The sequence below is a fragment of the Dipteris shenzhenensis genome, chromosome 28 (genome assembly GCF_047967505.1).
Source record: "Dipteris shenzhenensis isolate YYH24624 ecotype China chromosome 28, Dip_SZ_1.0, whole genome shotgun sequence".
Classification (NCBI taxonomy): domain Eukaryota; kingdom Viridiplantae; phylum Streptophyta; class Polypodiopsida; order Gleicheniales; family Dipteridaceae; genus Dipteris; species Dipteris shenzhenensis.
Genome location: NC_141623.1, coordinates 14,399,832 through 14,412,504, shown reverse-complemented (window position 1 = coordinate 14,412,504; position 12,673 = coordinate 14,399,832). Strand labels below are relative to the sequence as shown.

Sequence of the window (12,673 nt, the reverse complement as noted above, 5' to 3'; positions counted from 1 at the left end):
ACAAAATGAGGAAATAATAAGTGACAACATGATTTCAAAACAATATTCCTTTTGATCCAATAACCCCACCCACAATAGAGCTGGTAAAAGATGGTACAAGTGTAAATAGAAAAAGTCAAGAACAATATCCTACATGAACTTCTATGATGATGTTGTTAGAACCAAAGGCCCTGACACTCACACCTTTATACTAGGCACATTTAGGCACTCCTTTGTATTGGGATTTATACATTGTCCCCTTTGCCACATGTCATAGACCCGTTTTAGATCCCCATTGCATATCCAAAAGGTAAAGGGCTAAATCCCCAACATCCCCCCCATAGGCCAAACACGAGTGAAAGTACATGACAGCCACGATCACTGACGTGGGTCGATCAACAAGAGTTACACATCTCTGCGCAATCAGATCTGCTCAAAACAAGGCACCACCTTAGTACACGGGTTGCCACATCCCACGAGCAGCAAAACCCAGAGCAAACGTGCAATCAAATGTACCACGACAGCCACGGGTCCACACATGCGACAGATGTGCACACAAACAGCGCACAGTCTGCAGGAAAATGCGGCTCTCATACCATGTTAGAACCAAAGGGGTCCACATGTCAGCCATGCACACACCCATTAGTCTGCACCAAAGTACAAGGGTCCCACACCCTGCCCCATAGCCATGCAAGACCTAAAGCATCCAAAAGTTGTTCAACATCATGTGTTATAATGTAAGGACTCTCCATAAGAGTGCTAAAAAGGAAAAAGGGTTGGAAACCATAACCCTAAAGGGTTTGTCATTTTTTACAAGTAATCTAGTGTACAGTTTGTGGTGTGCTCTCTAGCTGTGCCTTCTCTCCTCATCTCCACTCTTCTCCTCTCCCTCTTCGCATTTTATCGTGATATCAGAGCTTCTTTATGCCTTCTACCGAGGGATTGTCTTTAGATCTTCCTTCCATCTTCCTTTTGAAAGCTCCTCATTCTAACAATGAGAGCTTGAGTTATCATGTTTTGAAGCTTTAGTTGTTTGTGAGAGCATCTTGTGAGAGGATGAGAGTTCAAATGTTTTGTGAGCATCTTTGTTTGTGAGAGAGGGTGAGTGAGATTGAGTTCTCTAAGAGTTTTAGAGTCTTCGAAGTCCTGCCTATGCTATGCTACACTCTACTCTGAAGTCTATCTTCACAGACAAGCCGAGCAGCTCAAAGTCTACTACAGCAGCAAGCTGCACATAAGGCACAGCATTGAATAAAGATCACAAGCATTGGAACACAGCAAAGAAACAAAGACCGCTGACGACATAAAAGCTCGAGTTACAGTACTTGACAAAGCAATGAGCACACAAACGCACACTGTTAACAGACTATCACGACTGAAGGGATAGACACGCAGCGCGAGCCTAACGGAAGACCAAATGCAAGCAAAGAAACGAGCATACTCAGCACAGATAAGGCAAAGCTATAGCAATAAAGCAATGCAAGTAAGTGGCAGAAAAGGCAGACTCAACTTGTCAACAATGTAGCAGACTCGACAACAAGCATACAAACAACCTACACAAATCAAGTGACCCAGCAACGACTGTAAGACAAGAAATAGACCATGCAATGACTATAAAGCAACCAACCTATGCAAGAAACATCAGAACAAAACAGCTCCTAGGTCAGTCCGGAGATCTCACAGTCTGATTGGGACACTTAGTCTCTCTGACTTCAATTGCCGGGATCTAACATATTTTTAGCGCCTCATATCTTTACTATTCAATCAGAAGCCATTTGAATTAAGGTTTTACACCCCTAAAGTACTACCTTTTGGCATCATTTTTTCAAAATTTTGACCACTTTTGTGCATCACTATTTTGGCATATTCTGATAACATTTACTGGCACTATTTTCGACAGTTTTGGCCATTGACACTATTTTCGACAGTTTTGGCCATATTTTGATTGATTTAGATCAGAATTCAGTCCTATCTTCACCGACAGCTTCAACAGGTCAAAAGGACATTCTCACACAATTCTGAGAATTTTTATATCTTCTTTATAGTGTTATTCAAAAGCATCACTTTATGATCAATTTGCATTGTATTTGGTCTATCGAAATGCAACCATTGGAAGGATCCAAGAATGTGACTTATACAACTGACATTATAGCAACTCCTATCCAAGGAGAATGCATAGTTCCTATCTATTGAAAGATATAATGGATTAGTAAATGATGTACTCTATGCTCCAGACTCAGCAATCTCTTGTCAATTAGACAATTGACAATATCATCGTGCAATGTCATTAGATTATTAACCAATGCAACTTCCGCAATTATGGCATAAAGATATCGACATGTCAACTTCAGAAGTTTAACACAACTCAGACATAAGAATATGGCAATTGGAATTCAAGACTCAAATTTCTTGCAAAGCTTTGTGAAGCATGTTGTTTTGGAAAGCAAGATGGAGCCAACTTTAAAAGCAAGAGGTACTCTTGACTTGATACACTCTGATGTATGGGGATATACACAAACCAAAAGTTGAATGGATCATTTTATTACGTAACAATTATTGATGACTATAGTAGATATTGTTGGGTCTACTTTTTGAAATCAAAATCGGAAGTATTTGACAAATTCAGAGAATTCAAATCCATGATAGAAAAATCGCACATGCAGCAAAATCAAAAGTGGTGAATATATGTCTACAAAATCTATGAATATTTGCAAGGATCAACAACAAAATGCAGTTGCAGAAAGAAAAAATAGAACACTACCAAACAACGCTAGAGCAATGCTTAATGAAAAACATATGCCAACTCACTCTTGGGCAAGAGCTATCAATACAACCAATTACTTGTTGAACAGACTACCTACATACCCTATACAAGGCAAAACACCATTTGAAGTATTAATTGGTCACAAGCCAAAAATTTGGCATCTTAGAGTTTTTAGATGCATTGCATATGCTCATATATATGACAACCACAAAATTAAAGTTGATGTGAAATCAAGAAAATGCACTACAGTTGGATACAGTGAACGAAGCAAAGCTTATAAGTTGTGTGAACTATAATCTCCAGAGAGGTAGTGTTGAATGAGATTCAAAGTGGAAAACATCCACATCACAGGAAATGATAGTATCAACAAAAGAAATACTAAAGAGCTATTAGAACAACAAGAATTGAGAGCATTAACCAAAGAAAGGAAACAACCAGCAAGGTTGACTTTGTTAAGAAAGAAAAAGCAATCCAAATTGAAACCACAAATTATGCTCCTATAACAACAAGCATGCAAATTGAAGAGCCAATATATTTCAAAGGCACAATTTAGCACCCAGAATGACAAAAAGCAATAAATGAAGAAATGGATGCATTCTACAAAAAAAAAACTTGGAAATTATGTAATTTGCCTCCAGAGAAAGAAAGCAATTACAAATAAATGGGTTTACAAGGTTAATTACGATTAAAATGGTAATGGGATTTTACAACAATATGGACAATATTATAAAGAAACCTATGCTTCAGTAGCCAAAATGGATTCTATCATATATTTGGTTTCATCAGCAACCATCAACAAAGGAAATATTCAACTAGATGTCAAGAATGTATTTCATAATGGATACTTGGATGAAGAGGGATACATGCAACAACCTCATGGATATGTTGACACTGAAACATCAGATCAAGTATGCAAAAGAGTCTTTGTGGTTTGAAACAAGGACCAAGAAGTTGGTACAGTAGAATTGACAAATATGTTGCTATTCTTGGATATAAAATCATACATTCTACTATAAAGTTCAAATGGAAGATGTCATCATTGCACTATTGTATGTAGATGATCTGATAGTTCACGAAGTAATGCAACCTTCATCAGCAAACTGAAACAAGATCTATTTTCCGAGTTTGAAATGAAAGAACTTGGATTCATGCATCGTTGCCTTGGTATAGAATTATGGAGAGGATTAGAAAGCACCTTCATGGGTCAGTACAAATATGTGAATACTCTCTTGAAAAAATTCCATATATAAGAATTAAAGATTGCAAGATTGCAGCTACACCTACGGGATAGAATTCAAGATTGACAAAAGAAGAAGTGTGATAGACACTATACGCCACTCATTCGTCCATTTATTTATCTTAGGCCAGATATTTGTTATGCAATCAGCACTCCAGCTCATTTTATGTCAAGTCCAAAACAAACACATTTGAAAGGTAGCGAAAAGAGTGTTGAGATACACTAAAGGCACAAAATAGTTTAGAATAGAATACAGAGAAAGTCATGCACCTTTGCATGGATATAGTGCTGGTGATCATGAAACAAGAAGACCAACACAAGGGTATGAGTATACGGCGCGATTTCTTGGATATCAAACAAAGCATCCAACAATTTCGTTGTCCTCAACATAAGCAAAATATAGAGCTCTAACAATAAACCTTATGGCTTAGAAGAATCTTGTCACAAACAGATTGCTTTGATGAAACAAAGCCAATAACCATACACTGTGATAATCAACCAGTTCAAGCCCTGGCAAAAAATCCAATATATCATTCAAGAACAAAGCATCTTCATGTTAGAGAACATGACATCCATGAAAGAGTACTCAATGGAGATATCACAATACAACATTGTGCAAGAAAAGAATATTTGACCAAAGCATTGAGAAAAGAGTTTTTTGAGAAACATCAACAAGCCCCTCGTTTAGCTTAGAGGAAGGACAATCCCATTAGTGGGACGTGCTAGAGCAATAAACACACCCCAGATTCATCATCTTGACGATGTTGATTTTGAGGGAACGTGTTGAAGATTCATCCCAACATCATGTGTTATAATGTGGATAAACACTAAAAGATAAGAGTGCTCCAAAAGAAACAGGATTGAAAACAATCTCCACCCTTATCTCCCTCTTCACATTTTATCAAAAGTCCCTGGGGGGGGGGGGGGGACACTCTAAGGCCCTGACACCCACACCTATATAGTAGGCACATTTAGGAACTCCCTTATATGTGGGACTAATACATTGTTCCCTTTTCCACATGTCATAGACCCTTTTTAGGTCCCCATTGCATACCCACAAGGGAGAGGGCTAAATCCCCAGCAAATATTACAGAAACGCATATACTATCCGTGAAAAAATTGCACATCTATTCTGTACCATTTAGTTTTGGTTGGGTGGATCAAGCATATCCTCCACAAGCAATAAAACAAGGAAAAAACTCATTTAAATAGCACCTTGCCAAGTTCATGGCATAAAGAATTGTATTTCCGTTGATCAGGCGGAGACACAAGTAAGATGCTGCATCCATCTTGCGATGCTCGCGCAGTCCTCCCGCTTCTATGCACGTAAACCTACAGAGACAAGTAATTTCTTCATCCTGAGGCTCATTCATTGCTTTCGTGTTGATACATGCTTTAGGAATAACATGTTGCAAATTTGAAGAGTGAGGAAGTTGATAACCCATAACAAAATCATCAAGACTTCAGCATCTTAAAGCATAATCCCTAAGAGGAAGCAAATCGTTTGAATGCCCAATGGCTTTCAATTATAGAGGTACGTGCAAAGTGTACCTCTGCAGAGTGAGGAAGCTGGTAATGGATAACTGTCCGAACTCCTGGTATATCTAACCCTCTTGCAGCCACGTCAGTAGCAATAAGGATAGAGTTTTCATCAACACGAAATCTATCCATAGCCTGCATTACAAAAAGTACAACAATGATAAGAGGAAACTCCATGAAAATCCCTTCTGCAATCTCTCTTTGACATACCTTTAAAATGAAGCAATGAATCCTGAGAGAATATTTTACAAACATAAACTAGGTATGGAACATAGTCTTAAAGCTCCAATACTAGATTATTTGATTTTACCTTTAACCGTTGTCTTTGCTGCATTTGGGCATGCAAAGGTCGAGCTTGAATCTGTAAAAGATGCAGAAGTGCTGCTATGCGACGTACAGCTGCAATGGATGTGCAAAACACAATGGTACGTCCGCAGCCATGCAAATTTAATATATAGTACAAATATTTATCCTTCTCTTCTTCCCTGCAACTGCAAATGCCATGTGAGGTAGTCTGTTATGGACAGATCATAACACCATCGTCAAAAGCACCTGTGACAAACAGACACTTGCACACACACACACACACACACACACAAAGAGACATGAACCAACTATATACACTTCACAATTTTGGCTTCAATCTCCAACAAAAGAAAATCTTGCATATAAGATTCATGAAAGAGGAAGTTATCGTATCTCACTAAATGGTGGATTCCTCAAGTTTGTCAACTAGAATGTTTTGAGAGGTCAGATTGACAATGGCAGCATTATGACGCACCCCTGCCCTTTCTGAGAGGGCAGCAACAGAGCACTCTTCGTTCTTCGCCAGTGGTCTTACTCTAAGAAAGTCTTTCTTTAGTTTTTTTCTAAACCCTGGAGGCAAGGCCAATGTTGCAGAAAACACAAAAGTTTGCCTTCGTTTGAAGGTCCTCCCAATTTCAATATCGGCAGCATTAGAAATTCTGGGGAATCCTCCTCCAACCTTCATGCTCACTTCATGATCACTTTCCACCCTCTCCTGATGTGTTCTGGTTTCCTGCTGCTCTGCTGGAAGCAAGCCTATGATTGACTGGAGCTCTTGAAAGTGACCTTTTTCAACCAAGCGATCAGCTTCATCGAGAACAAAGAAGGAGAGAGAATCAAGCTGCCCACAGGTGCACAAATTTTTTTAGAAGACTGCATACATCACACAAGCTGAGTAAATCGACATAGATTGGTTGAAGTCATATAGAAAATTATGCATGATTATTAGCCAGCCTGAATATAGTATCCTTGTCGCTTACAACAATTTAAATACTGATAGAAATAGGTATTTTCATAACCCCATGCCCTCATTCACATTCAAGATTCACATACAAGCAAGCATGTATCCCTTAATAAAGTCCTCAATCTGTATACTGAACTATGAGTGGGCAACAACACAGAGAGAAATCTCACTGTTCATAGCGGCTCTCAAAGCACAGATCAATCAAAAATCTTTAAAGAGATTAATTCACGTGCCTACAAAAGCTCATGCTTAGCACACAAATGCATCTAAGTTGTTTGCAGCTTCAGTTTCATTAAGAAAGGTGTATGCTTGAAATATGGCCACATTTCCGGCACATGGCGGGAAAAGATTTTGGCACATTCATGTTCGGTGATTGGTGATCCGCATGGGTATGTCCAAAATGAACCTCCAATATGTAAGTAGTAATGGAAAGACCATGTGAGTCTAAACTAGGAGAACATGGCTCTAGCGAGACTGTCACGGGCATCCACAGCCCGTGGCCATACTGGATTGCCACGCAGGCAGCCAGCTCAGCAGCAGCCTGCATGGTCGGCCATGCTGGTCGGTCAGTTTTGAGGCCCAAGGGGGCCTATAAAAGGCAGCCCCTTGGCCTTCATTTCTGATCCACTCCTCAGGCCTTCTAGACTTAAGAGCAGTAGAGCCCAGGTCTCCCTGCAGCAGACTAGTAGGGTAGCCTCAGCCTCTTCAGGGATCTAGTGAGGATTCACCTCCTATAGGTAGTCTAGTCTTCCAGTTTTGCAGTGAGGGTTTCAGCCCCTTCATATAGTTGTATTCAGCCTTTTGGGCATTCATTATTCAGTTGTATCTATTTTCTCTTCAGAGGTCCACTACATTCTCTCCCTCTGATTCTTTCACTGACATCCACAGTATCACTTTGTGTATTAAGTGCATCATCTTTGCAGTTGCAATTAGTATTGAGCAGGAGAGAGATTGAGGATAGTCTATCTCCCGCTATAGAGACCTTATATAATGTTGCTCAAAGAGCAAATTGGAGGACAGAGTACATGAGAAGCTTCTAAGGCATAAATCATGAAAGAAAGCAGCAAAAGAAAAATTGAAGCCATGACACAAAGATGCTATTACCTTTAGAACAAGCCTTCAATGAGGTACTCTCACATCATGGTCTGATTCCAAGTCACTTTCTTGCACCCCCCACCTTCCTCATCTCCCTCCTAGAGATTCCTCCTTTTCAAAAATGTCCCTCCCATGGTTTTTATAGATGGAGCTGCCTCTTCATCAACTCTGGTGAGACTCCTGTTTTTTCTGGTCATGAAAAGGAAATCTCCAGCCTCAATGAGGTACTCGCACCTCCTGGTCTGAAGTTACTTTCTTGCACCCCCCTTCCTTGTCTCCCTCCTAGAGATCCCTCCTCTTCAAAAATGTCTCTCCAATGGTTTTTAGAGATGGAGCTGCCTCTTCATCAACTGTGGTGAGACTGTGGTCACGGAAAGAAAATCTCCAGCCTTATCTTCGTTCTGACTGCCCGAGAAATTTGATCAGGTCTGCCACTTCCTAGCCAACATTCTCGATCCTCTCTTCAATTCTTTCGTATTGGGATTTACCCCAGAGACAGTAGCGATACTATCTTTGACATAGTCAAGTCTAAAACTGAACAATCAGAGTTAAACCAAAAGGCCTCCTAGTGCTTTCCCCCCATTTGACGTGGATCAACACGGGCTTCTGATCCGAAAAGCCTTACAAGCATAGCTGGGCAGGGCATATAAATATGAGCTTAGGGCTCATAAAACCAGAATTTTGAATAACATAACTCCAAAGAGCATAGGCCTCATGGCCTTAGAGTACTCAGATCGTGGCATGGTCACATACTAGTTCACTGCCAATGGTATTATTAAACTACTGTAATTAATCTTCTTAACCATAATATTTTATTTGACTTTCATTAACAAAAGTATTATTTTTAGCATACCATTGCTTAATAAAAGACAAAGAAAATGGAGCTAGAGTCAAAAACTAGATCTAAATAACTATGAATGCCCTCTAGCAAGACTTAGGTAACTGGGACCAACATATTTAGCCTTGGTCAAACCAAGGTGACCGCAAGGCAACAACAGCCAAATGATCACACATGATCGATTTACTGTTTATTTCCATAAGTAAATGGATGTGCCCCATGTGACCAAAATGTTTTAGCTAAGGACAAGGTAGGCTAAGCTAGCTACCTTTAGTTAAGTACCTACGCCTCTTGTTTAAAACATTGGAATATGGTCAAGGTGATTGAGTACACAACCATGTTTAAATAAAACTACCAGAAGGCTTAATGAACTTTGCTGCCTCAAGAATTGTAGAAGAGCCCTTGAAAAGTTGGTGCAACCACCACACAATACACCGGTGACCCATGGTTAACCATCCAGGCAAGGTTGTATGATCCTTGATCCAACACACATGCATGGTAGGTTGTCATATCTTATATCTTTAAAAAAGGACTCTAATTATTTACTTTTCACAACTACCCTTGGGTTGAGTACTAATGAGGTACTAATGTATGGAATGGATTTGAGTCGTGTTGCCACATTGATGGGGTTGACCCAAGGTATAGTTAGACCCCAATGCCATATACTCCATAAGTCGAACCCATGACACTGAAATCACCCAAGGAAACATGTTCCCTTGGACGGTGAGAGTGAAGGTACCACAAAGAGGAATAGAAAGAATTGTAAGAATCAAGAATTATACTCGGGTGATGGGCATGTCCCAAGGTAAATGAAAAGCTTACAAATATATCTACATCAAGAATGGGGACTATCACCAGTGTGATTAACTTATGACCATGTCAAGACAAGGTACAACCCAATGATAATTGGCAACTATAATGGCACCCAACCACTCAAAGAAAATATGGACATGAAAGCACAACCTACCAAATTATTAAAAACCCACAAGGGGCAATCCACAAGAATTTAATCATTCTCAACCTTTGCATGAGGGCTATATGGCCTATCCCCATGAAACAACACCTTAGTATACGCTTGGTAGGCTAAAACTAGCCTACAGCATTATAAAAAGCCCATGAGTCCAAAAAAGGACAAGCACTTTTTTCGCTAAAAAATCAGAAAGAAAAGGGAGTGGCAGCAAAATCAATCAACTATGAGAAGATCTTCCTCAAAACACTAACCTCCCACTTGACTGACTGCATCTCTTGCCTATATTTGCCAACAACACTCACACTGCTGCCCGCAATGACATCCCACATAGTTATGTATTTCCTACGCTGCCTCTCATAAACTCGTACAATAGACCAACGTAAGTTTCTCTCATCACATATACATGCAGAGTTCGACACTCCAGATTGATGCTATCTTTCAGACAATGACACACCTTCACAGGGTTTGGGCTTTTGCCTAGCTAGAGACTACTGAGGTTGGCACTAGAGTCGCAATGCATGCGAGACTCGTCTATCCTCAAGGTGTTTGGGTCTGACAATCACTCCATCCTCTAATACTCTCAAGAAGTGCTCGTGGTAGAATTGGATCTTGGTGGGAAAATATTGGTTCCCCTCCCAAGTCCGTGACATATAGAGCTGGAGTAGATCTAATCTTATGATACGGTTGATCTCATCTCGTGAGACCAAGGGGATAGTGCATTCATTCTAACCTGAAAGAGGGAAAGTCAATCCAAATACCGTGATTGGCAAACCATTTGGATATATGCTCATCTACTTGCTAGTCATCTAGAAACGTGAGAGGCTTGGTCCTTTGTCCTATTGAGACAGTTGTGACAAACCTCTTGAAGCTCCTTGGTAGTATGCCCCTTGCCTTTTTTAGGAGGGGCACGGTTTTGGGCCTCTCTTAGCTGATCCACTGTCATGACCAAGTCTGCATTGGTCTCTATCTAGCGAGATGCGGTGACAAAGAGAGACCTTACTGAAACAAGTCAAACAACAGGTGGCCCTCTCCGACTCCGAAAAGCAGGTATCATGATGCAGGAGATTGAGGAGGCGATCCTAGACTCCTAGTGGGAGGGACTACAGACCCCCTCGACCCCCCATTGTTGATCAGGACAATTCTCTTCGCGGACAAGGTACCGCTCTGGATCCGCTTTTTTCGGGAGTCTCTTAGTTTCCCCCAGTCTCATTTCTATCGGGTGCGACCAGAAGGCTCATTGTAGGACGAGTCGGAGTTGGAGGAGGAGACAGAGGTGGACCTGGAAGACATGGAGTGGTAGAGGATTAGGATTGTGGGTCGCTTGGGTAGGACTTGGGACATCAATCCCTCCATCATCTTATCGACCACAGAGGGCGTGGTTTGGCGCCTTTGGATTTGGGAGGGAAGACCCTTGTGTGACTTCAATGGGACCCAGAGGAGTGGTTTTGACCCGCCCGCATAGGACACTCTGACCGGATAGAGGTCTCCTTCTCCTCGTATACCACTTGCATCGGGCGTCGTCTGCAGCTAGAGGTAGCAACAGCTCGAGGTCGTTTCATCCTACCGATCCACTCTCTGCCCTCATATTAGCTAGCGCCTCCTCCACTCCACCACTGTTGGGCACTGATGACGTCAGTGGGGATGTCATAGTAGCTAGTCCCTGCTATACGTGATGGAGTTTATGGTTTTCAATCTTATGAGTGGCTATCATGAGATTGAAACTGCACTATGTTGTGTTTTTAGAGGATGAGTTTGGGAATGTTCTTGGATTCATCTAGGTATATAGCGGCGCCTTAGAGGATGAGTTTGGGAATGTTCTTGGATTCATCTAGGTATATAGCGGTGCCTCCTCCACTCCACCGTTACTTGGGACTGACTTAGATGTGTAGAAATCTGTGGCAAGCCGCTGTGTCCGGTCAATCTTTGTCTCATGTGGCACTGTCATCACCTGTTGTTTGACTTTTTATTTTTTCTACAAGAAGAAGTAAATTCTATTAATGCTTGAAAAAACCATACAACCAGCTTCCAGTAGGAGCTGTCGATGAAAACAAAGAAAAGCGCTAGTTGCCACCTGCAAGAACAACCATCCATTTCTGGATCTCATGGCTCATTGCTTGTAGAGAGTCCAAAACAGGAGCTAGCAACCATGGTATATCGAGACCATGCACGCTGACCAAAGCATGCACAATGGAGGTCTAGCCTATCTGAGCTCTACTCATAAGGGATCGAAGTGTCTCTTGATATGGCCCGTCGGATACAGAGATCATGGAGACAACACCCCCCACGGCAGCGAGATGGCCCGATAGAGAAAGAAAGAAAGAAAGATGTATTAACGTCTTCAGGAGACCTCGCGGGTCACAGTAGGTGATGCAACTTTCCACCAAGAGCACAAGCTTCACACACCTCTTGAGCGAGCTGCTGTAATTTTGGCAATCCTTCAACCATATTATGATTATGCAAATATGCCAAAGCTGTGTGATGTGCATGACCAAACCTCGCATGCCATAAATCACCTGGAGTAGAAGAACAGACAGCCATAGCATGCTGATTATAGGGCTGAGCATCAAGCTTATGAAGACCCACGCTGGCCTCATAAGAACCTGTAGCCACAATTTCATACCCTTTCTTTGGATCCTTGATCCGGCATTGATTATCCTGAAATTCCACAAGCATGTGCTGATCATGAGCCATGGATGGGACGGAAACAAGGTTTTTTCTCAAGTCAAGAACATACCAGACATCACTAGTACAAAACAATAGGAAAAGAGCAATCAAGTACTGCTCGAAACCAAAGCTCCAAGTACATGTGCAAGCTCTAAATAACCCAGCTCCCTTATGGCCCTCTAATGTGATGCAAAGAGCCCATGTATTTATGTCTGCCGGGCTGTCTCCCGCGGTGGCAGAGGGCGCGCTCTTCTGGATCTCTGTATCTGATGGGCTACATCAAGAGTAATGCCTCATCTCTGGCAGTCCCCTCTAAG

The 12,673-nt window shown here is 41.4% G+C and overlaps 1 protein-coding gene across 2 annotated transcripts in view; it reads right to left on the bottom strand.

Annotated features, from left to right (window-relative positions):
- LOC147883223 (P-loop containing nucleoside triphosphate hydrolases superfamily protein) overlaps positions 1 to 12,673 on the bottom strand; it is a 96,926-nt gene that overhangs the window by 46,419 nt on the left and 37,834 nt on the right. For both annotated transcript variants that reach the window (XM_087399888.1, XM_087399890.1), the window contains exons 6-9: positions 6,224 to 6,666; positions 5,830 to 6,010; positions 5,532 to 5,654; positions 5,196 to 5,312 (exon numbers count right to left, since the gene is read on the bottom strand). In XM_087399888.1, coding sequence (XP_087256014.1) covers positions 5,196 to 5,312; positions 5,532 to 5,654; positions 5,830 to 6,010; positions 6,224 to 6,666 — 864 coding nt within the window. The remainder of the gene's footprint in view (positions 1 to 5,195; positions 5,313 to 5,531; positions 5,655 to 5,829; positions 6,011 to 6,223; positions 6,667 to 12,673) is intronic.